The sequence below is a fragment of the Corylus avellana genome, chromosome ca2 (assembly GCF_901000735.1).
Source record: "Corylus avellana chromosome ca2, CavTom2PMs-1.0".
Lineage (NCBI taxonomy): Eukaryota > Viridiplantae > Streptophyta > Magnoliopsida > Fagales > Betulaceae > Corylus > Corylus avellana.
This window is the reverse complement of record NC_081542.1, coordinates 10,165,369-10,189,394: the sequence shown is the minus strand read 5'-3', so window position 1 is coordinate 10,189,394 and position 24,026 is coordinate 10,165,369. Positions and strand designations below refer to the sequence as shown.

General features: G+C 35.1%; 3 protein-coding genes across 3 annotated transcripts; 1 reads left to right on the top strand and 2 right to left on the bottom strand.

Moving 5' to 3' along the window:
• Positions 1-2,485, top strand: LOC132169030 (receptor-like protein CLAVATA2; the record flags this gene model as incomplete). The annotated part of the gene is made up of 2 exons (XM_059580118.1): positions 1-2,095; positions 2,233-2,485. A coding segment is annotated over one exon (2,079 nt), but the record flags the coding sequence as incomplete, so codon positions are not given.
• A 3,755-nt stretch (positions 2,486-6,240) lies between these two features.
• LOC132168776 (protein TRIGALACTOSYLDIACYLGLYCEROL 3, chloroplastic-like) lies at positions 6,241-14,905 on the bottom strand. Its single transcript, XM_059579809.1, has 10 exons — positions 14,065-14,905; positions 13,251-13,379; positions 11,181-11,276; positions 10,968-11,045; positions 10,781-10,842; positions 10,597-10,672; positions 10,005-10,112; positions 7,414-7,589; positions 7,238-7,322; positions 6,241-6,799 (listed from the first exon to the last, which is right to left on the bottom strand). Exons 1-10 carry the CDS (start codon positions 14,266-14,268, stop codon positions 6,761-6,763), a joined length of 1,053 nt encoding a protein of 350 aa, XP_059435792.1. The 5' UTR covers positions 14,269-14,905; the 3' UTR covers positions 6,241-6,760.
• Positions 14,906-20,312: 5,407 nt separating this feature from the next.
• Positions 20,313-23,590, bottom strand: LOC132172718 (probable glycosyltransferase At5g20260). Its single transcript, XM_059584275.1, has 4 exons — positions 23,358-23,590; positions 23,093-23,247; positions 22,244-22,598; positions 20,313-21,031 (listed from the first exon to the last, which is right to left on the bottom strand). The coding sequence occupies exons 1-4, from the start codon at positions 23,583-23,585 to the stop codon at positions 20,351-20,353; spliced, it is 1,419 nt and encodes a 472-aa protein (XP_059440258.1). The 5' UTR covers positions 23,586-23,590; the 3' UTR covers positions 20,313-20,350.
• Between the last annotated feature and the right edge of the window lie 436 nt (positions 23,591-24,026).

Here is a 24,026-nt window from a genome sequence, read left to right as displayed (position 1 = left end):
CACCCAGGAGACAGAGCCTCGCTTCTAGCGTTCAAAACACGGGTCGACCGCCCTAACCAAAGCTTGTCAAGCTGGGTCGGGTCTAACTGCACCATCTGGACCGGGCTCACCTGTGAGAACCGGACCGGCCGGGTGGTTTCAATCAGCTTGACCAACATGAACCTGTCAGGCCAGCTTCACCCTAACTTGTGCTCACTTTCATTTCTTGAATACATGAATTTGTCCCACAACAACTTTAGCTGCCCAATCCCATCATGTTTTGGTAATTTAACTAGACTCAAAGCCCTTGATCTTAGTCACAATAGGTTTCTTGGTGTTGTGCCTGACAATCTCATGATGCTTAGGAATTTGAAAGAACTTGTTTTGAGTGGGAACCAAGATTTGGTAGGACTTGTTCCTTTGTGGCTTGGTAATTTCTCAACAAATTTGGAAAAAATCGACCTGAGTTTCAACTCTTTTAGAGGGGAAATTCCCGAGAGCTTGTTGTATTTGAAATCTTTAAAGCATTTGGATCTTGGGAACAATTATTTATCAGGTTATCTTCACGATTTCCGCCAATCTTTGATTGTGCTGAATCTTGGATCCAATCGGTTTTCGGGTACTTTGCCTTGTCTTTCTGCTTCTACTCAGTCCCTCAATATTTTGAATATAGCTAACAATTCCATCGTTGGAGGAATACCCACATGTATTGCTTCACTTCGAGCTTTGACACATCTGAACCTATCATCCAATCACTTAAACTATGAGATATCTCCTAGACTTGTGTTTTCGGAGAAGCTTCTTGTGTTGGATTTCAGTAACAATGATTTGTCGGGTCCTCTACCACGCAAGATTGCAGAGACGACTGAGAAATCAGGACTTGTTCTTCTTGACTTATCTCACAATCGCTTCTCGAGAGAAATTCCATTGAGGATAACGGAACTGAAAAGCTTGCAGGCATTGTTTCTTTCACACAATCTTCTTACTGGGGAAATTCCTGCAAGGATAGGAAATTTGACTTATCTCCAAGTGATTGATCTCTCACACAATCTTTTATCGGGTTCAATTCCTTTAAACATTGTTGGGTGCTTTCAGCTACTTGCATTGATACTCAATAATAACAATCTTTCTGGTGAAATTCATCCGGAGCTTGATGCGTTGGATAGCTTGAAGATACTAGATGTTAGCAACAACATGATTTCTGGTGAGATCCCACTAACTTTGGCAGGATGTAAATCTCTGGAGTTTGTAGATTTTAGCTCCAACAATCTCTCTGGAATCTTGAATGATGCGATAACCAGATGGTCAAACCTAAGGTTTCTCTCCTTGGCTCAGAACAAATTTAATGGAAATCTACCCAATTGGCTCTTTACCTTCGAAGCAATCCAGACAGTAGATTTCTCAGGCAACAAATTCTCTGGCTTCATAGCGGATGGTAACTTCAACATTAGTTTAAACTTTAACAATGGAGACATTGGTAGAGTGCCTAGAGAGCCAATATTTATAATGCCTAATGTGAACATCAAAGTTTCAGTGGTCATCTCTGACAGCAATGAATCAAGCTTCAATTACCATCTATATTCAAAAGTTGGAATTGATTTATCCAACAATTTGTTACATGGAGAGATTCCAGAGGGTCTATTTGGGCTACAGGGCCTGGAATACCTGAATTTGTCACACAATTTTCTTGATGGTCAAGTTCCAGGTTTAGAGAAGATGCGCAGCTTAAAGGCCTTGGATTTGTCGCATAATTCTTTATCAGGTCAGGTCCCAGGAAACATTTCCAGTCTTCAAGATCTGACCCTTTTGAACTTGTCTTATAATTGTTTCTCCGGATTTGTTCCCAAGAAACAAGGGTATTGGAGGTTTCAAGGTGCATTTGCTGGAAATCCCGACTTGTGCGTGGAGAACTCCAGTGGAAGGTGCGACTCCGCGAGCCTTCCAGCAGCCCCTGGGAAGACATTTCAGGATGCAATGGTGGAAGGGCCGATTTCTGTTTGGGTGTTCTGTCTAAGCTTTTTTGTTAGTTTCTACTTTGGTGTTGTTGGTCTCTTCTGTTCAGCTCGAACAAGAAATTACATTCTCCATACTAAAGTTTAATGCAATGTTTGTGAGAGTGAGACCTTTTATCTTGTATATTCTTGTTGCTCTATTTTATTTGGTAACTTTACTTGTTATGATTGGATTTATCTTAAACAATCACTTCTCCATGTTAACTAATCTTGGTTCGATATCTCTGTATGTGTTGTGAAGGTTTAGAGGGCTTTTATTGACCACAGGACCACATTTTCTAGTAAGACTGCAAAACTGAGGACCATCTGGATGAGTGATCAATCGTTAGTTTGTAGTGGTAATATCTCTCTACCTTATCCCTTCCCTCCTTTCTAATATTGCCTGTTCTCTTTTCCCTGAAGAGGATGAAACTCTTAAGCACCCTAATATTGCCTGTTCTCTTTGCCTCTGGATACATTAGCCATGGGGAGCTTCTTTGGGTGTCCATCATTATTCAGCCTCCACACGAAGCCCATCACTTCTAGATTTTTGCACCTGTTGCCTGTGACCTTATTTGGTTTACTTGCAAGAGAGTCATCCATAAAAACTTCAACTTCACCTCTGATGCTATGTTTCTAGCTGGCCAGATCAAAAAGGTCTCACTGAAACACTTGTTTGCCTTAAAGGTCAAGGTTTCTGGCCACTCTCCATACTCCTGGACTACTACTCCTGCGTTGGGGTTTTTAAACAACAGCCTCAATGCAGAGGCTGTTGTTTGCAATGACTCTGGAAAATTCATCCAACCTAGGACCCCCTTGTAATCCGAATATAGGGGAAGCTCTTGTTGCTGTAACGCCCCCAATAATTATGTATTTTGTAACTTCTTGAGGCCCTACAACTATGTCTCGACATTCACCAAATGCACCAGAGCTCTAAGCATAAACATCTATACATACGTATGTAGTTGTTTACACAGACAAAAATTTCCTTAAAACCTAGTTTAATAATTGCCAAGTGTCATCTCTCATATATATATATATATATATATATATATTAAGAGTCATTTATTGCTAATGTCACTTAGGCTGAAGGAAATTTCTTCCAAACTAGTTTAAAGGAAATTTGTGTACATTTACATTATGTGTTCAAAATATACATCTCACTTGCGTATCAAAACCTATTATCATAATTACACAAGTCATAGTTACATAAACAAAGATATCTATGCCGTCCAACTAAACTTGCTCACCTCAGGACATTATTCCCAGTTGGGCCCCCCTAAATAATTGTGCAATCAAAATTTTGTAAGTATCATGACTATTGTATGAATAATTATAGACGTCACGCTTGTGTTACTTTAAGAATGAGGGGTTTTTAAAATCACCATTGAATCAAAATTCAATAATAATAATCAATCATAAGGCCAATGATAATTTTAGAAGCCACATCACACAAGAGTGACTTCTAGCATTACTCCTACTGTCCATCATCCTTAACATTGTTTAAAAAATTAATTAATTAATTATTATTTTTTTTAAAAAAAAGGGAAGGAGTGGCTATTGGTTTGGTAGCTATCATCGGGGAAGGGGGTGGCTCGCAATAGTGTTGCACAAGCGATTATGGTTAGCGGTTATTGATTATAACCGCTAACCACAACCACCTTGGTTTTTTAATAGCAGCAACTGCAACTGCCTAGGTGGTTAGCGGTTATTTTATAACTGGCAGTTAGCAGTTATTCAAACCAATAACCGGGGGTTTTATAACCGATTTTTTTATATGAGTTTTTGGACTTTCTAAATGTTTTAGACCATCACTGAGCCTATTTTTTGGACTTATTTTAAACGTTTTGGGCTAAAGTGTTCTCAAAAAGATGAAAAGAACACGCTATTTTTTGGGCTAGGCAATGTTTTTGAATAAGATTTCGTAGAAAACATCACATACCACATTATATTTCACATACATATAATGTGAAAACAACGCCGTTTTGGTGCGTCGATTTGGATGTTATATATATATATATAAGGATAGGCGGTTAGCGGTTATTAACCGCATTTTCCTACCCCTCTTTCCTTTTTAAAAAAAATTAAATTTTTAGTTTTATATATTTATATTTTTAAATTAATAGTGACACATGTCATTTTATTGGTACTGACATAAAACATAACGGAATTCATCAAATATGTCGACGAAATTTGATTATAGAAACTAAATTGTTTTTTTTTTCATACTTCAAAGACGTATAAGTTCGTTTTAATACCACAAAGAGTTAATTGTAAATTAAATAAACTATAGAGAATGATTTTGCATTTTTTCCTTCAAAATTTTTGGTCTTTTCTACATAAGAAAGCATAACCCTTTTCAAAGTCTACCTACCACTACTGTTTGGCTTATGTTAGGCGATCGATTCTAAATTTCCAAAAAGTTTTCATTTTCTATGAATGAAAACCAGAATGAATATTGCATTTCCTATTGGAATAATGCTCATTCTTCATCATGAGCATATGAAAAAAAAGATAAGCATTCGTAAAAAGCTTATAACTTTAAACAATCATAGGGTTAGCCTTTTGACTCGGACTTATAGCCTTTTTGATTAAGAGCTAAAAACAAGAAAAGTTGCCCTCGGCTTTTTTCTCTAAAGGGGACTGACTTCTTTGCTAGCTGGCAGCTTCTTTTGTTTTTTTGACAAATGATCTCACCAACTTTCTTGCGCATGCCTTATCTCTATAATTACTACTAACTAACAAATCTACTTTTGCTCTTTTGCTGAAAATTGAAATATAATAATAGAGAAGATCAACACAAGAATTGAAAGAATTAAACATAATATTTGAAGACTATTTTTAAAATAATATTTTTTTTTCTTTGTCTACAAAGAATTTTGCTTTGTCTTCAAGTTATAGGATATTTTTGCTTTTTTCCTTTTTCTCCAAGCATTTTGATTAGAGAGCACTCAATATACCTAATCTATACAAGAGCATCTAGTATTTTTTTATTGGAAAAATTACACTTTACCTCCTCAAAGTTTGGAACGATTTGCAATTCGACCTCCAAAGTTTCAATTTTGACAATCCATCCCCCCAAAGTTTCAAATTTTTGCAATTCGACTAATATTATTTCAAAATTTTCATATTGCCCCTAATTTTATTTTATTTTTTTATTAAAAAAAAAAAGAACAAATTTAAGCTTGCAAAAATGGCCAGATGGCCTAGCCACCCTGACTTTTTTTTTTTAAAAAAAAAAAATTTATAAAAAAAAAAAAAATTAGGAACAATATGAAAAGTTTTGGATACAATTGGTCAAATTGTAAAAATTTGAAACTTTGGAAGGATAGAAATTGAAACTTTAGAGGTCGAATTGCAAATCGTTCCAAACTTGGGGAGAGGGGTAAAATATAATTTTCCCTTTTTATTTTTTATTTTTTAATTCAATTTAGGAGTACCAATAAAATTTTAGTCTTATTTTGGTGAATAAAATTTGGCGAGGCTGCTAATAGTGCTCTAAATGGAGCTTTGTAGATAGATCGTATGTGGTGTGGTGCTTGGACAAACTACTTAATGTAGACCTTTCCTTATAATGGAAAATAAATCTGACATGTCCAGTTGAACTCTCTTCCTCTGCAGTGTCTGCAAAGCCTTCCAGATCTCAGCCAAGGAGGGAGGAGCTTTTCCCTCCTCCTCACTACACCAATCCATACAACTCTTCTTCAACCTGTTTCCAAAAAACAATCTGCCACAAACAAAGTGCCCAAAATACCCTAACACCATACCCCGACCGTTAAAGCCGCCACAAATTTATTTTTACACCCAACCACCGAGGCAAATCAGCCCTCAACTAGCACAAACCCAACACAGAAACACTCGGGAATGGAAAGAATAAAATAAAAATGGGTATATATATATAAATATTTCAATGACCCAAATGACAAAATCTAGTGTCTTAGTCGTTGAAACTCAACTCTTCTCTCAGGCCAAACCCCAATGTCGTTGACTGGGATGAGAAGATGGGAGGAAGGGAGGGATTAAGATCAGGTGCAATACCCCTGCCGCCCTACTGGACGGGGTGGATCTTGCACCGAATCTCTATCCGGTAGGGAGGGAGTGCGGGAGATCTTTTCCTTTCCTACATTTTTTAAAATAAAATAAAAACATTTCACACCAAAACAAACACAACCTAAACAAAAACCTATTTCCCCACAGATAAAAAGAATTTGGGAATTTTGACATAAAACAGAATAGGCCTATCTGGTTTTTTCTAATCACACTCAGCAGCCAAATATTCTTAGTATTTAATAATGCCAGCAGCTAGTGACCAACAAAACCTTGAATCCAAGAGATAAGTGGAGTGAAACCTTTAGAATATCATCGCTTCTACAAATTTATGTTGAGGATGAATTCTGTCTCTTTTTTTAATGAATTTCTGTTTAGAATGAGTTTATCTTTCTGGCAATGGAGCCAAAAAGGTTCCAACAAAAAATAAAAATAAAAATTGAAGCAAAATTACCAAGAAATTGATGACAATGCAGATACCCTGCTGGCCCCCATTCAGCATGTGTGTTAAAAAGCAGGCACTTCTGACTCAAGGTTGTAACAAAAGATGCAAGGGCACAACTTATCTGACAAGCCAAAAACTTCATTGATGAGCTCCAAGATTGCTTGTCAAGAAAGCCTACAGAAATGGTGGGCAGAGGCTAAATTTGCATGCTTCATCTGGCCTGTTTCTGCTGGAAACTCTGCCCACACCTAAGAATCAATGACTGTCTCGTCTAATATATACCACTACAGTATAAGTTCTAGTATTTTATTGGTCCATCCAAGCTCCCGGAAGCAAACTGAAAACACAATTAAAGAACCTGCTTATTAGAATAATCGTGAAGATCAAGAACTTCATAAAAGGAGAAATGAAAAATTCCAACTAAATACTATTGATTATCATGTTAATTGAGAGAGAGAGGGAGGGAGAGAGCTAATGAAAATGATAACCATATTGGGAAAGTCAACGGTCTTGTTGCTTTGGAACTAATGCAGTGGATAAACCAAGACATTTATTTTCTCAGGATATCCAAAGTTTCCCCACCTTTCTGTTCACTACTACTACAACCATTACCAAGCAAGACTGAGAATTTTTCTTTCTTTTTTTTTTTTTTTTCAGAAAAAAAAAAACTACTACCATCATCTCACTGATGTATAAAACTCAACATTGATACATGTGTGTGCGTGTGAGCATATATATCATCACTTTGATTAAACTAAAGAGTTCTTGTCAGTACCTGTTGAACAATTGGATTTGTTGATGTTGTGAATTCATGAGTCATTCCTTGCCAGACAACCTTCCCCTCATAAAGAAACAGTAACCTACATATATCAAGTAACCTTTTGATTTAGCACTGCAAAATCACTTAGCAACAAACTTGACAAAAACTGAAGAGTTTGGACAGAGCATAACCTGTCGACAGCTCTACTGATAGTACTGTGTTGGTGAGTAACAACAACATAGGAAGCAATCTGTCCAGGCTGCCGCACTGCATCCTCACCTTTCATATGGACAGAGCGGATGAGATCTTCAACAACAGTAGATGCAATTGGATCAAGTCCAGCAGTTGGTTCATCATACAACAGCACCTGTTCAGGGGTACAAAGTATGTGAGGAGACTAGTCAATTCAACATTGAGGATACCCCTGCTATAAGGTGTTCATGTGCAGACACCGGACACATTTGCCCCAACCCTTAACACTGCCATATTAACACTCTTCCCCAGTATCATTGAAATAATCAAACATCAAACCACAATCAGTTCAACTGGAAAATTCATTCCTAATCATCAACTAGATATTCTCAGCACGCATTTTACACAACTTTTACTTCCCTTTCCAGAAAAATATTTTTTATATTCAACAGCATAGATGAGAGGAAAAAAGTAGAAGAGAAACTATGCATAAAAAAAGGCACATATGCTAATTATTCCGGCATTTTGAAGCATCGAAAGGCGGTGGCGGTTACCTTGTAAATAGGTCAAAACAGGCCGTGAAGAGAAAACTGGACAACTGGACAAAATAGCTCATCCAGTTGCGTTCAAACAAGCTATCAAACGAGTTTGGACAGAGTTGCTCGTTTGCAGTTGCCTTCGAACAAGATTGCAAACAAGTCTTGCCCAATTTTGTAAAACCAACTTAATATGATGTTCTACTAGGTTTAGAGTTTTATTTACTATAAATACATGTTATAGAGACTCAAGAACGTAGCTTTTGATGTCATTTTGATTGTTTATCAATGGAAACACTTGAAGAGTGGTTTTTTATACCTTTTGCCTCAATTCATTGATAGAATTTTGGTTCAAGAAGAGTTGTAATTCTTGTGTGTGTTGTTTTTGCGAACCTGCTACATCACGCTGCATCAAAACACCTAGGTTTGTTGCTCAAGGGGAGTATTAGGGTCGTGTCCGTAAGATAAAAATGGCTTTGTATTGTATCAAGTCATTGAGAGCATGGTTCGGAAAATTCACTGAGGTGGTGTTGGAATTTGGTCGCCAGATATGTTAGACAGGTCATTCGGTATTTCAATTACATACTAGTGTAGGCTATAATCTCCTTGTGATATATGTCGATTATATTGTGATTACCGGAGATGATTCAGGAGGCATTGCTTGATTGAAACAATTTTTGGAGTAGAGGTTTCATACAAAGGATTTGGGAAAACTCCAATATTGTCTAGGGATTGAAGTTGCTAGTTCTTGGGTAGGTATCAATTTATCTCAGAGAAAGTATGTACTTATTTGTTAGAAGATATGGGTCTTCTGGGTGCTTGACCTATTGAGATTCCAATGGATCCTAATAAAAAATTACTAAAGGATGAAGGGGAATTATTTGAAGATCTTGGCAGGCATTGCTAACTAGTTAGAAATATGAATTATCTTATTATTACCAGGCCAAGCATCTCATGCAATTAGTGTTGTTAGTCAATTCTTAGTGACTGCTAGGGTTTCACATTAGGAAGTTGTTACTCATATTATTTGGTATTTGAAGAGAGCTCCTAGTGTTGGGATATTGTATAAACCAAACACAACTTCTTAGGGTAGAAAGTTTTACTGATGCAAATTCGACAAATTCTCCCTCAAATAGATGGTCTAATACAAGATATTGCACATTCTTAAAAAAGAGATAATAGTTGTGCGGTCTAGTGCCGAAGTAGAATACAGGGCAATGGCTCATGCCAGTGAGTTGAAGTGGCTACAACATTTTCTCTAGGAGATTGGGTTCTTCAACTCCGATTCCTAACCCATTGTTTTGTGATGACTGGGCAGCTTTACATATTGCATCTAACCCAAGTTTTCATGAAAGGACCAAGCATATTGAAGTTGATTGTCATTTTATTCGAGATAAGATACTCAGTAGAGATATATCTACACCATTCGTGAAAGTTTGGAGACCAGTTAGTTGACATGTTAACAAGATGGGTATATATCAAATATGCTCCAACTTGAGGGGGAGTGTTAGAAGAGTTTCTAAGGGTTAAAAGAATATCTTGGGGATAGGGATTTGTTATAGGGGTATTTTGGCCATTATATTGTATTTTAATATATATATATATATAACCTCCTCTTTCCCATGCAAACCCTACAACAAAAGGAGAGCAGAAGCTTCAACCTTTTGGGACACAAGCCTACATCTTTTTCCTTAAAATCAAGAAATGTACAAAACTCTATGAGCAGCCTATTATAAATAGGACTCTTGATAATCAAAATTTATAAGTAATCCTAAGTAGTTTGTAGGGAATATTGGTATCATGGTAGGTTCCAGATTCATATGCAGCACTGCAATCTAAATTTGTTAACTGTGTCAAGAAAGAACAGATAAAAACATATACTACAAGCGAGAATGAAAATACTAAGGATATAATTCCAGCAATAAAAAATAAAACATAATAAAATGAAATTTTCAGAAAAATATTCTATCATCATCAACTACTCATGCAGGAAAGCCCCAGAAAAACAATGGTAGGAGAAGAATACAATGAGTCTATTCATTTCTTCAACATACCTCAGGTTCTATTGCTTCCTGTGTCGTATCAAAGATTATAGATCGAGCTAAAGCAACTCGCTTCTTCATTCCACCAGACAACTCAGAGGGTAACCGGTCCTCAACATCCTAAAAAACACTCAGATTTTGAATAAATTAAAAAATTTAGGATCTCTAAAGGCAGGGGAGGGGAGTGAAGAGGACTGGAGCTAGGCAAGCAGTGATAGTTGTTGGTGTAAACAGGTGAAGACATTTTTTAAGCATTTGCAAAATGCAATTTTCCACTGACTTACAAAATTGGGAATACTTTAAGGTGCATCAACATTGCCAATCTACAAATACAGTGGATAAGAAACTAGTACCAAATGGCTACAAGAATTAGATTGCCCAGGTTAGCACTTGAAATGACTTGAAATGATCAGATGATCCTAATTCATTACGTCCCTAAATCTTCCCAACTGTTTTCAAATATATGAAATTTGTGGAAAACTCATTTGTTGAACATCTATAAAGTACAAAAGGTCATTGCAGACCTAGTCCCACTCAATCAAGCCAAATATTTGAAGTTTGAAACACTACCAGGATCTGATATTCAGAGTGATTTGAAGCATACCTTTAAGCCAACAGCAGCCAAGGTTTCCGTCACAAGCTCCGAAATTTTACACTCAGGCATGCTTGAGTTTTCATATCTAAGCAATTAACAGAAATTAATGATTTCTTGCTTTAAAAAAATACTATTAAATTAGAACTCGCACTATCTGCACAAGTCCTAAGGAGAAAAGGAAAATGACTCTTACAAAAGGAAACCAACATTTTCACGAACGGTCAAAGAATCAAAAAGTGCTGCACTCTGAAACACCTGTATGAAATATGGTAAATAAATTAAAATGGTCAACAACTTCAGAGGCCAAGATAACTAAAGTAATATACAGCTTAGAAGAAATCTTATTCTTTTTTATAAGTAGCTTCAGAAGGAAACTCTACCAATCCAATACGAAGACCAGATATCTCCTCATCACTGATCAAACCAACCCTCTTTCTACCTCGTATGTAAACCTCTCCCTGCTTATTAAACAAAAGATAGTCAGCTGAGAGCACCCAATGAGTAACAGATTGAAGGTCTATCCAATCAAGCTTATTAAATCTGTTAAACCAATCAAGCAAGGTAAGAGCATATGAAAGACATCAATTCTCTACCTTGTCTGGAGCAAGAAGTCCAGCAATAATTTTCAAAACTGTAGATTTCCCAGTGCCAGAAGGCCCGATGATTCCAACAGCTTCACCATGCCTAATCTTTACATGGCAACAAGGAAATCGATAGACAGAAATTAGTGCCACATAAACAAATAGAAAAAGCCTCGAGCCAAAAGAATTCAGCAAAAAACCCTTCCCAAGTTAGGAGGCATAGACACTTCAAAATAGCCATTGTATCCCCATATTTGACACTTATCGATACCATATTTTTCACCAACTGAAGGTATGCGTTGGATACATATATACAAATATGAAATTAATTTTTATCACAGATAGAGGATTCATACACACAACATGGATATCACACGGATACATTTGGTGGGTAAAAATAAAACCTTTTAAAGGAAAAAAGGGGGGAGGGTTTAAACATAAAATATGTGGTCCAGTGCTTTAGAAAGTTAGGATCCTTAAAATTCCCGAATTTCTATGAATGTCAAACATGGATTACAGTTAATATTAAACATATTAATATTTACAAATTTAATCAGTTAACATATTCCTATCATATCATATCCTCAATTTTGAATAATTGACAGAAAGCCATGTCCATACCACATCATACCCTTTACAAAACAATATTGAAAATAAGTAACCTATCCATATCTATAACATAAACCAACATAAATTCAAAGTAAACCTCCTCAACTTTGAAACCCTTTAATGATTAAATTCATTGAATTCAGCCATTAAAGCAATTGACATGGTCGTAAGGAAATGGAGTGACTGATCAAAGAAATAACTATAATACAGCAGCACATTGCAAGTATGCAAGAGATCTCCTCCCAACCAAAATTGCCCAGTATTGATCCCCAAAAGCACCAAGACTATAAGATTCCAGAATTTTAGTATGCTATTAGTCAATTGGAATGAGAGAAAATAGTAAGTTATCTCAATATAGGCCGTACTCCTAACCCATATTCCAAACTAAAATTTGGACCAAGTGTATCTACAGAGCCTGGGTACAGAGCCAAATCAAAAATTATGTGACAAAAGGACCATAGCTAGTGAAGACTAATATTTTTCATAACTATGAAAGTTAGACTCAAGATTCATGTTATAAATCTTTTTTCTCAAAAATGCGAGTAACAACCCATCAATGTACCTTACCCACAAAAGATTCATAAGACAAGTGGACTACAACTCCTGACCCTAATCCTAAAGCAGTACTCATACTACCTACGGATCCCTGATGGGACAATTCTACAGCAGTCCAAGTTGGACAACTTTTTAAGTATACAAACTAGAGCTGCAAGCCTGCAAGAACTGCATTCCAGGAATCTAGGGGTCGATCCAACAGTCTACTTACCTATGCAAAAGCCAGGGCTTCATGATCAAAATTGAGGCCAGTATTCCCGGCTCAACCATATCGAAGGAATGAAATCACAAGCTCAATTATTCATCCATAATACAATGTTAAGTGTAGGGGCATTGATAGTGAGCTAGCAAAAAAATATCAGCAACAAATAATTCCTAGTAAAAATAGTATCTTTATCAGAAGCTCTTTTCTACTGATCTCTCTACAACATCCTTCGGATGATCTGTAACGATTGTAAATGAGTATCTATTATATGCAGCAGATTTCTAGCTCCAAAAGACGCACATAACTTCAGATAGTCAATCAGTGAGCGATTCAAACACAAGAATAATCATGAAAAATTAAGCCTATAATAAAAATCTGTATGTCACTGGCTGAATCTATTTGTCACCTTCAACGTAACAACTTTTTGGTGATCAATATATATATATATATATATATATATATATATATATATATATGCGCACACTTTTCAATGTAAAAAATCCATGAGCTATGCAATGATGTTCCTCATAGACAAATTGAATGTTTAATTTGGAATGTGTTATATATGTTCCAAACCTCTTAACTCTTAAAGTCAGGAGGAAGGCCCCAACATCAACTTCATGCAGTCTGGTCTATATTATTGGAAATGTGCTGAATGGATGCAATCTGAAGATAGATAATATGAAATTGAATTTAAAAAAAAAAAAAATCACCTTGAAGCTCACACCTCTCAATATCTGCTTCTCGCCAAATGACTTATAGACATCTCTACACTCAATGAGAACATCAGAATCATCCTCAGGCTCCCGTACAGAGCTTAAACTCTCTGATTTAAATGAATCCTAGTAAGATCATCCTTGTCAGCCACCATAAAAAGAAAATAAAAATTAAAAGCCCAACTTAAATTTTAAAAAGGAAAAAGTAGAAAACCAGAAACATGCGAAGTGAATCCGTGCATTCATACACATTTACAAATCATGAATCCAACTAACAAAGAAATGAAGCAAATATGTTAATCAAAACAAAAATTCATGAACAAAATGTGAAAATTCAATATCACTTGAATGCTAAATAGAGGAAGTAAAATAAAGACAACTGAATTTGATTGTAATACAAAATATAAGATGTAATGTAACTAGATTTAACCGCAGCAAAAGTTATAAAACACAATGTAGAATCTATCAGTTAAATCTAAATTCAATAAGACGAGTTGCTCGTGAATTTGACCAAAGCTTAATAAACTGGTTATCATCCATAACATAGAAAATCACGAGAGAATGGACAAGCAATAGATATCAGTGTCAGCTACAACATATACGTAAATTTTAGACAGATAATAGCACAAATTACATCTCCAAAAAGACGGTATGATGATGTAAATGAAACCAAATTTGATTGTTAGCATTTGACATTAAAAAATAGAACAAATTGTTTCTGCATATGAGCCAATCTGAAGGAACTACCAACTAACCATTAAAAAATCCAACACAAACAACAATGTTGAGAGTTTCAAATGCATATAATTACATTGAATTTGGTAGCAGAGGATTCATCTCTTCTCAAGTCCCGTGGAGGCGCCATGCAAGCGCAAACAACATTTCTCTGCTTCTTCATATGCTTAAAACAACTCGAAGTGATCCTCCCCCCACCAGACACTGCATTTCTTGCGGACTGAGAAGCGCCATTTGATAGAGTCAGAGGAAACAAAGCCGAGCCCAACAATGAAACCATCCTTTTCCGAACTGATCGGGTTCTAAATTTCGCGAAATCGCAAATTTTTGAAGCAGACCCAGATCGAAATTCCAGCCAAAAACACCTTCGGAAGAAAACTTAGGCTCCGCGAAGCGGAAATTTAGAGTTTGAAGCAGACCCAGATCGATTACTGGCCGAAAACCCTAATTGAAAACAAAAAACCAATTGAATCTCAACATTTCGAAATGGATTTTCACCAACGAGGGACACAAAGGCTGTCTAGATGGAAGAAATTGACAGGAATGCGATGCAGTCCCGAGACGCTTTTAAAGGAGAAGAAACCGTGTTCCTTCCTCTGTTTCTTAAGAAAAGAATCAAAGAAAAAATGATGATTACGAAACTAAAAATTTTGTTTTTTAATTATTTTTTCTTTAAATTCTTCCATCATGGTTAGGAAGAAATAATTTTGTTATTATATTCTATTTAGTCATAAATCATTTCCTTTTATCTATTTTTTCCTTTGCAAATTTCCAGCCTAAACGAAGAAATTTCCAAGAAGAGAAGTTGAAAAAAGGTATAGAATGATAAGAAAAACAAAGGGCTAAGATATCTGACTCGAGAATTTTCAAAGAGAGAACGTGTGCCGGTGCTTCAGCTTGTTTCTTCTACTTTTTGCTTTTCTTTTGAAACACAATGCACACCGAAGGAATGTGACTTGGAGGATCTTCTTATCCCAACCTCTAGTTTAGTTTGAGCAAAAAAAACGTGTCCAAAAGGATTATTAAAATATTATTATAAGACTATTATTGTTGTTTCGATGTTAATTGTTTTTTGAAATTTTTATTTTTTAGTGTTTGGAACCTTTGAAAATTGGAATCAAACCAAAAATATTTTTGGTTAATTAGAAAAAAAATTTTAATTTCCGTAAAATGGTTTCCTTTTTTTAAAATCATAGACAATTTTTCGAGTTTAAGCTTTTTCTTCTCATATTCATTATTTCTCGCATTTCATTCTCAACTGCCACCAAAGTTCGCATTTCATTCCCAGTCGAAAATTTTTCGTACGAGCCAAAAACAATAAAAAATGTTTTAGCATAAATCATTTTCTTAAAGCTGAAAATATTTTCCAACAGAAAACATTTGAGAATAGTGTTTTAAGGTGTTTAAGGAAGAATATAAGAAATACCATTGATTTTGGGCTTAAAATACACTTTGAGAAGCTACTGGCATAACTAGGATAAAGCCCACTCAACCCTAGGCTCGAGCGCACCTGTGCTCGAGCGCTTTCTCGCCTAAGCTCGAGTGCACATGCACTCGAGCGCACTCGGCCTTCCAAAACACGGCAGAAGCCCAATTTCACCTTGGACAAGGTTTTCAGCCTCCTAGTCCAACTAGGAGATTGTCTACATTTTTCCTAAGACTTCCAAGGCTCGTAGGTTTTATTCTACTCCCTATAAATAGACCTCTAAGCCTTGAAGAGAGGTGTGCTTAATTTTATATATAAAACATCTTCTTGGAGGCTTAGAGAGTTGAAAAGAAGAGGAACATGGCACAAGGCCATCCTAGCACCTGAATGAGCAACTAATTCTATAATAGGGCGTTGATGTAGCCCTTTCCAAGTAACAATAGTTTAATTACATTTTAATTTGAGTTTTTTTTATATGCATGATAGTTGTACTGTGAGAATTGATCTTAATGCTTATATTTAATCGTTATGAAATTTTTCTCTTGTCTTAGAAAGCCTTTTATATTGCTTGAACTCAATCCTTCATATTTTCTGTAATTATATGAATGATTTTAACTTACACATGATCAATAGGATTTGATAGGCCTTGCCTAGGGAAGCCGGATTGTACTACACCATAGTTTAGTGTAATTTAGGTAAACAATTCGTACCAACCGAAGATGGGTTATGCTTATCCTTTGATTATATGTAACTTGTTAAGAAATTAGATAATCCATACTTAGGAAAGATGGATCATATCTTAATGGTTAGGTGGCCAGTTTGTACTAACTAAAGATGGATTATACTTATTTCTTAATGATGATATTTTCTTGATTACTCGAGTGAGATCAGCCATATATCATGTATAGTATGAATTTCTTTTATTAATTTATGATTGACCATTATTATATGGTTAGTGGTGAAATCAACCACATATTCTCTCTCATCACTACTATCTTTACTTTTATGCATTTACTTTTACAAAACAAAAACAATCAACAAACTTTTTTTAATTAAGTTATATTTGATCTTAAAAAACTTGATAATGACACCAGTGCAGTCCTTGAGGTTTGACACCCTCTATATAACCCTGTCCTACAAGGATTCGTCCTATTGCAAGTGATAATTTTATTATTAATTATTTTTGCACACAAAAAAAAAAAAAAAAAAAACACACACACATCAATTTTTAGTCCCCGGCAACGACGCCAAAAATTAATGTAGTCTTTTTTGTGTGCAAAAGTAATCAATAATAAAATTAACACTCGCAATAGGATGAATCCTTATAGGACAGGCCTCAACAAAGATATTTTCCATCTAAAACTAAACACACCTCTCTTCAAAGCTTCGAGGCCTACTTATAGGGAGTAGAATAAACCCTTTGAGCCCTGGAAGTCCTAGAAAAATCGAAAACAGCCTCCTAGTTGGGCTAAGAGACTGAAAACCTTGTCCAAGGTGGAATTAGGCTTCTACCGCGTTCTGGAAGGCCAAGTGCACTCGAGCCTAGGGTTGAGTGGGCTTGATCCCAATTTTGCCAGTAGATTCTCAAAGTGCGTTTTAAGCCCAAAATCAATAGTATTTCTGGTATTCTTCCTTAAACACCTGGAAACACTGAAACAACACAAAAACAAATAAATAACAATGCTAAGGAATTAACATATGTAAGTTAAGGAGCTTAAATATCTAACATTCGACTCTTATAAGTGGAGATCCAAGAGTGCGTGTTCCTTACCATGTGGGCTAATGTTTGGACCTGGCAGGTGATTTAGGCATGAAACCCTAATTGTGTTTGGATATGCCTTTAACATGTTAAGACGTTGTCGTGCAGAACATACTTGATTTTGTCTTGTCTTCCACATCATTCTCTTGGAATTTGGATCAAACAATAGTACCACTCCAGGTTCAATTCATCAATAAAGTCTACTAGTGGGTAGTAAGGAGTCCATAAGAAGTCTAACCAATGAGAAGCTAGAGCCTATGACGTGGTCTTTTTGTGTACAAAAATACCAATAATAAAATAACCACTAATAATATAACGAATCCTTGTAGAATATGGCTATATTGAAGGTATCGAACTTCAAGAACTGTACATGTGTTGTTATTAAGCTTGTCAAGATCAAATATAACTTAATTAAAAGAAATTTGTTTGATTGTTTTTGTTTTCTAAAAATAAATGCATAAGAGTAAAGATAGATAGTAATGACTAATGAGAGAAAGAATAAAGGGTTGATTTCACCACTAATCGTATAACAATGGTCGATCATAAATTAATAAGGAAAATTCATACTACGCATGATATATGGCTTGTCTCACTCGAGTAGTCAAGAAAATATCATCGTTAAGAAATACGTATGATCGATCATTGGTTGGCACAGACCGTTCACCTAACCACTAAGATGCGGTACAATCCATCTTCCCTAGGTGTGTATTATCTAATTCATTAATAGGCTACACACAATCGAGGGATAAACATAACTCATCTTCGGTTTGTACGAATTGTTTACCTAAATTCAACTAAACTAGAGTGAAGTACAATTCGTCTTCCTTAGGCATGACCTATCAAATCCTATTGATCATATGTCAATTAAAACTGTTGTACAAGAATCATTCATATAATCACAGAAAATATGAAGGATTGAGTTCAATGAATATAAAGAACTTTCTAAAACAAGAGAATAATTTAATAATGATTGAATATAAACATTAAGATCAATTCTCATAGTTATACAACTATCATGCATATAGAAAAACTCAAATTAAAATACAATTAAATCATTGTTACTTGAAAATGACTATATCAACGCCCTATTACTGAATTAGTTGCTCATCTTGGTGTTGGGATGGCCTCCTTTCATGTTCCTCTTTTCTTCAACTCTCCAAGCCTCCAAAAAGATATTTTCTATCTAAAATTACGCACACATCTCTTCAAGGCTTAGAAGCCTATTTATAGGGTGTAAAACAAACCCTAGAAGCCCTAGGAATCTCGGAAAAACCATACTTAAGTCTCCTAATCAAATTAGGAAGCAATCCTAATACAAATCGGAATAAGATTCGTCCAAATTTGCATCCTTATATTGTGGGACGATTTTGACATAGCAAACGCTTGAATTAGGAAAATCTTATTTCACAATGATTTATAGTATTTTGAGTTAGCTTTCTAATGCCACTGGTTTCACCACAATCTGATTTTAACTCAAATTAGAGAAATTTCAATTGAATCATTTCCTTGATTTGATTAAACTTAATCGCATCGTATAGGTCCTCTATTATGATTGGTTAAGCTTAACGACATCTTCTAAATCTTTTCAAAGTGTGCTTTAAGCCCAAAATCAATGAAATTTCTTGTATCTTTATTTTAAACTTGAAAACAATAAAATAACACAAAGTAAAAAAAAAAATACAATGCTAAGGAATTAACATATGCGAGTTAAGGGGCTTAAATGTACAACATTCGGCGCTTATCAGCTTATTTAGGAGGTAAGGAAGTGAGTGAAGAGCTCGTCTACACAAGGAGTCTTAGCGTTACATGTTGTAAGTGTCTATATCCTTGTAATTATTATTCGTAATGAATTCATGTGTTTGGTTGCCCCGAAAAGATTTCTTCTTGATTTGTCAAAATTTTCCTCTTTGTGAACAAAATTCATGTTGTTGATGTGTTGAATGATTTGTATTTGTATGGTTTGACGCTTGTGTGATTACAATAAATTTCATTTGATATTATAATTTGTTGTAATTATTTATTCCGCGTAGGGGTCAGAATTTGCTTTTCACTGTAATGGTTTGAGTAACAACGTATGCGAGCAATGAGGATTATGTTAATTCATAATGGGGCAATGACAAAAAAATGGTTTTTATTTCTCTAAAAGTGGTTCAAACAAATTAGTTTCACCCATTTAGAGTTGGTTTTTTTTTTTTTTTTTTAATGAGAAAATGTGACTTGCTGATGTGGCATTGATATTTGACTGTTGACATAGATGCTTGCGTGTCAAATGAGACACACATTGCATATGGCAACCCATTAACTTCATCGGTAAAGTGACAAATGAATCTATTTGAAATTTAGGCAAAATATAATGACTTTATTTTTAAAATTGATAACTTAAGGAGTAAATTTAAATAAAGGGTTAAATACCCTTTTGGTACCTGGGTTTTAACGCCATTATTTTTCTCACTTATGTTTCATTTATTATCATAGATGATACTTAGGTTATGGCTAAATAGTGAAATGGTACCTTCGTCCATCTTCTGTTAATAAAACTAACGGATTTCCACCCCTTTTTACAATTATGAGATTTTTCAAAATGTATTTAACCCTTAAATCAAGAGAAATGATATTTAGTAAACTCTCGTACTACTACCATACAACTATGGTGATGTGGCAATATAATCTCTTATTGATCCAATAGTTGATTTTCACTGTCATATCACCATAGTTGTATTGCAATAATATGAGAGTCAACTAAAATATCATTTCTCTAAATCAAATAAAAACCTTAATAACTAAATTTAATTTTTCCCATATAAATTAGCTTAACCTCCTTTGAGTAGGAGATTTTCTAGAACTTTTTAGCTTGTTTAATTTTTTTTGGAGCAATAAAATTTATCATAGTGAATACAAAACTACAATATTCTTGAATATTTTAAGGCAAATACCTATTTAGTCTTCAAAAGTTTATGATTAGAAGTTTCAACTTGTTCCTTAAAACATTGAGAACTCGCAATCAAATCCCCTAATCATTTCAAATTGTTGCAATTAAAACATGACTGAGTTAAATGATGCTTCGAAAATCAAAAACATTTATAAATTGACGTGGTAGTTTATAATTAATAAAACGATTAAGTAAAAAATTTAACTTACCGTATAAAATGATTATAATATGTACATAATGCAGATTGATCAATAAACATTTTGTGTTAGCTTAATGTTAAGCCTTCTAAGCCATAGAGAGTGAAGCACCATGTGAATTACATCAAATGGCTTGGCTGGTCGATTCAACTCAAAATGCCTTGCTACTTGCTTCACCCTCTTTTGCAATATCAAATATCTCCTCTGTGAAATCCCCTCCAAGATCATCTTAATCTCTGGTATTCTTTTTGGAGGAATAAATACTGCAAATTTGCTCCAATCAAGAACATCACTGAAGGGTAATGTGTAGAAGTCAGAAATGATCACAGGAACACATTCTTGATACATTGCCTCAACCACCCTAGGGCTTGCCACTTCTGACCCACTTGGACACAAGCAAAATTTGGATTGCCCCATCAATTTGTGGTAGTTTTTCTCCTTGGGAAGATTCTCATACACTTGGACTTGCTCATCTTTGTCCTTCCAATGCTTGAATAGCATCTTCCTTATGTTTCCGTGGGCGGCACCAGCAAAAAAGGCAAGGATTGTGCGATTTGTAGGCGGTAGGCCGAGCCTGGGTGGGCCAAGGCTGGGGTTGTGGCTACCTTTCAAGTTAAATTCCGGCAATGAGACGTCTCTTATGGGCTTGAATCCTTCGGATGTGTTAGCATTGCATAGGACTCTTATGAAATTCTGGTACAACTTAGGTTCATATTTTACGATCAATGGTGCCTGAAAAAACAAGCACAGAATATTAGTGAATAAAATTTACTAACAAATTAATGAGGCAAGTCCAAGCCACCTGCAATACCAGACAGCTAGGCTAGTTTGTTTTGGACGTAAAATGTTTTTCGGATTTTTTCTTCTTCTTCTTCTATTTTGGTCAACTTGAAAAAAGTTTCAGTCGACTAAAGAAATAACTTAATTTCATAATGCATAAAATGGTTTACACTTCTTATTTGTGTAAATCATTTCTTACACACTCTCTTTTTCCAGTCTTATTCGGCTCTCTTTCTTTCTCATCTCTCTTGAGATTACATGAAAATATAAAAAATATTTGTTGATCAAGTCAAACGCTAAAAAATATTTTTAACTGAAATCATTTTTCTAAAAAAATAATTTCAGCTAAAAACATTTTCTAAAATAAAACATTTTATGCCGTAACAAATGGGGAATAAATGAAGATCCACAAGTCAACCAATCAACAAAAATATAAAGAATGAAGGAAGCACCTATTAACTTATAGAAGAGTCAAGTAGAAAATGTAGGCTAAATTCGTTCTATCTACTTATATACTGTCATGAAAACACCTAAAAAAAAGGTCTTTTAGGATTAAATATGATAAAAATTAAAGAAATTTTGATGGTTAAACAGACATTTTAATGGATCCCACAGTTTAAAAGATGGGTAAATGCTGCTTAAACCCTTAAAACTATCATCCTAATAATAATTTATCCTCCAAAATATTAATTGCAACAATTAATACCTCAAAGTATCAAAACAATGACAATATACCTCTCAGATTGGCTGAGGGTGGCACGCACGGCCACCCTAGCCCATGGGGGTGGATCGCCAGCCACCCCAAATGGGTTGGATGTGGCCTACATGGCCACCTCTGCCCGCGAACCACCCCAGCAATTTTTGTTTTTTTGTTTTTTTTTTTAAAAAAATAATAATAAAATTGATTTTTAAGGATTTAGGTGGAATAATTTGACGTGATAGTGTTTTTTTTTCCTTAAATTTAAGTTTATTTTAAAATATTAAGGTGTCACTTGATGAGTGGTGAGCACAAAAAAGTGAGTTTACACTACCTCTTTATAGAAGTCAAGATCTGACTTAGATACTTTAATAAGTGCATGTAAGTCAAATTCATAGAAGTCATTCTCCCAATAAGTATTATCATTATGAAAAAATAATGATAATAATAATAATAAATAGGCATACCCAGTCATGGCAAGAGAGCATAAAATGGTCGGCTCCAGCGCTCCTATTCCAGTAGGGATATTTATTGGCTACGACGCTGATATAATCGATGAAGATGCGACCCAATCGCTTACTAAACACGTGGGGCTCGAGCCGGTAAAAGCAGTCAACGATCTTGCTGACGCTTAGGGGTATAAAAAAAGCGTGCGCCGCATCAGGATGAGGGGCCATGAAGGGGCTCTCCCCACTCTCCATCTCGTCCATGAACTGCCCTCCGATGGAGTAGATGTAACTCATGGGCCCAATGTGGGCCATTGGAAGCTCTCCTTCCTTGTACACCCACACCTTGAATCTCTTCACCATCTCAACGTAACTCCTGATTAATCCAAAACAACATAATTTAATTTTACTCTAATTAAATCCATGGAAATGAAGCATTTTTCTTTTAAATTCTAATTTTGCACATTAAGATGATTGAATATATTCAAGCAATAGGCAGAGAGACGCAACCCATGTACATATGGAGTATACAAGAGATTCCTACTCCGTAGAGAAACAAGTGCATAAATCTAGTAGTAAATGTGAGAAAATTAAAATGTGGTCTATTTAACAAAACAAATTTTGGGTTGTCCGCCATCTCGATCGGGTAGTCGGGCTCCATATAAACTATATGCTACTTGAATTATTAACTATTCGAATTGCTAACAATTTAAACCCGTCTCTTTTTTAGGAATTAAGATACTCTCCAATTCATTTATATTTAGTTAGTATTTTGTCCCTTCAAAAAGTGAAAAAACAAAAATACCCTTAAAATGAAACAAAAAAGAAAAGAAAAAAAAGAATATATCCATGAACCAACAAACACTTAACTGGTGAAAAGCGTAGGCATTTCTGTAAACGCATCCTCTGGGAACGTAAATCTCCTTCTCATCAGATGTAGAGTTTTGTGCGCGAATCGCTTCACGAATCGCCGATCGTGCTCTTGCCAAATCTTCCTCAATCCTCTCCGTCCCGCTGCTCTTCTTCTGCTCATCAACCCCCCCCAAAAAAAAAACCGAAATAAATAATCCATAATCATATATATTTATATAAATAAGGCGTTGGAATCAAAGAAAGTGTAAAAAAATGGGGTCACCTTGAGATGGGTGGAAATCTTGTTAGTTGTGAAAGTTAAGGGCGGCGGAGGTACATTCTGGGCCGGAGCAGGCGCCGGGGAGAGTAGCTGTGGAGATGTGGAGGAAGAGCGATGGAGGGAGAGAAGGTTTTGGGTTAAGGGAGAGATGTAGGCGAGGAGGACGACGAGGAAGAGGAGGAGAGAAGTCGGAATTATCAGAAGCGGCGAGTGGAGAGTGAAGGTTGCCATGCCTTCTTCTCTTCCGCTCATTATCAAATATTCGTTGCTCTTTCTTTCTTCTTTATTTCTCATTAGCCTCCTTTTTTTTGTTTTTTGTTTTTTTTTTTTTAAAAAAGCAAATTTGATTTTTTGTTTTTAAATTATAGTGTTGATAGGCTTTAGATTAGTTGGTGTTAAAAAAACAAATAAATTTCAAGATTTGGTTAGGAATGTCACATCTCCATTGTGAGATATTTGTGGAGATAAAAATATAGTATATAATTTTTTTTTTTAATTAATTGAAACTATCATTTTTAAACATATGTATTGTAATTCTTTCAATGATTTAGATTTAATTTTACTCTATTTTTCTTTCATATGAAAAATTTAGAATAAGATTTTAATTATTAAAAAAAATTATGTAGTTTTTTTTTACGGCACCTAAGTCAAATCATATTCCTCTTTTTTAAT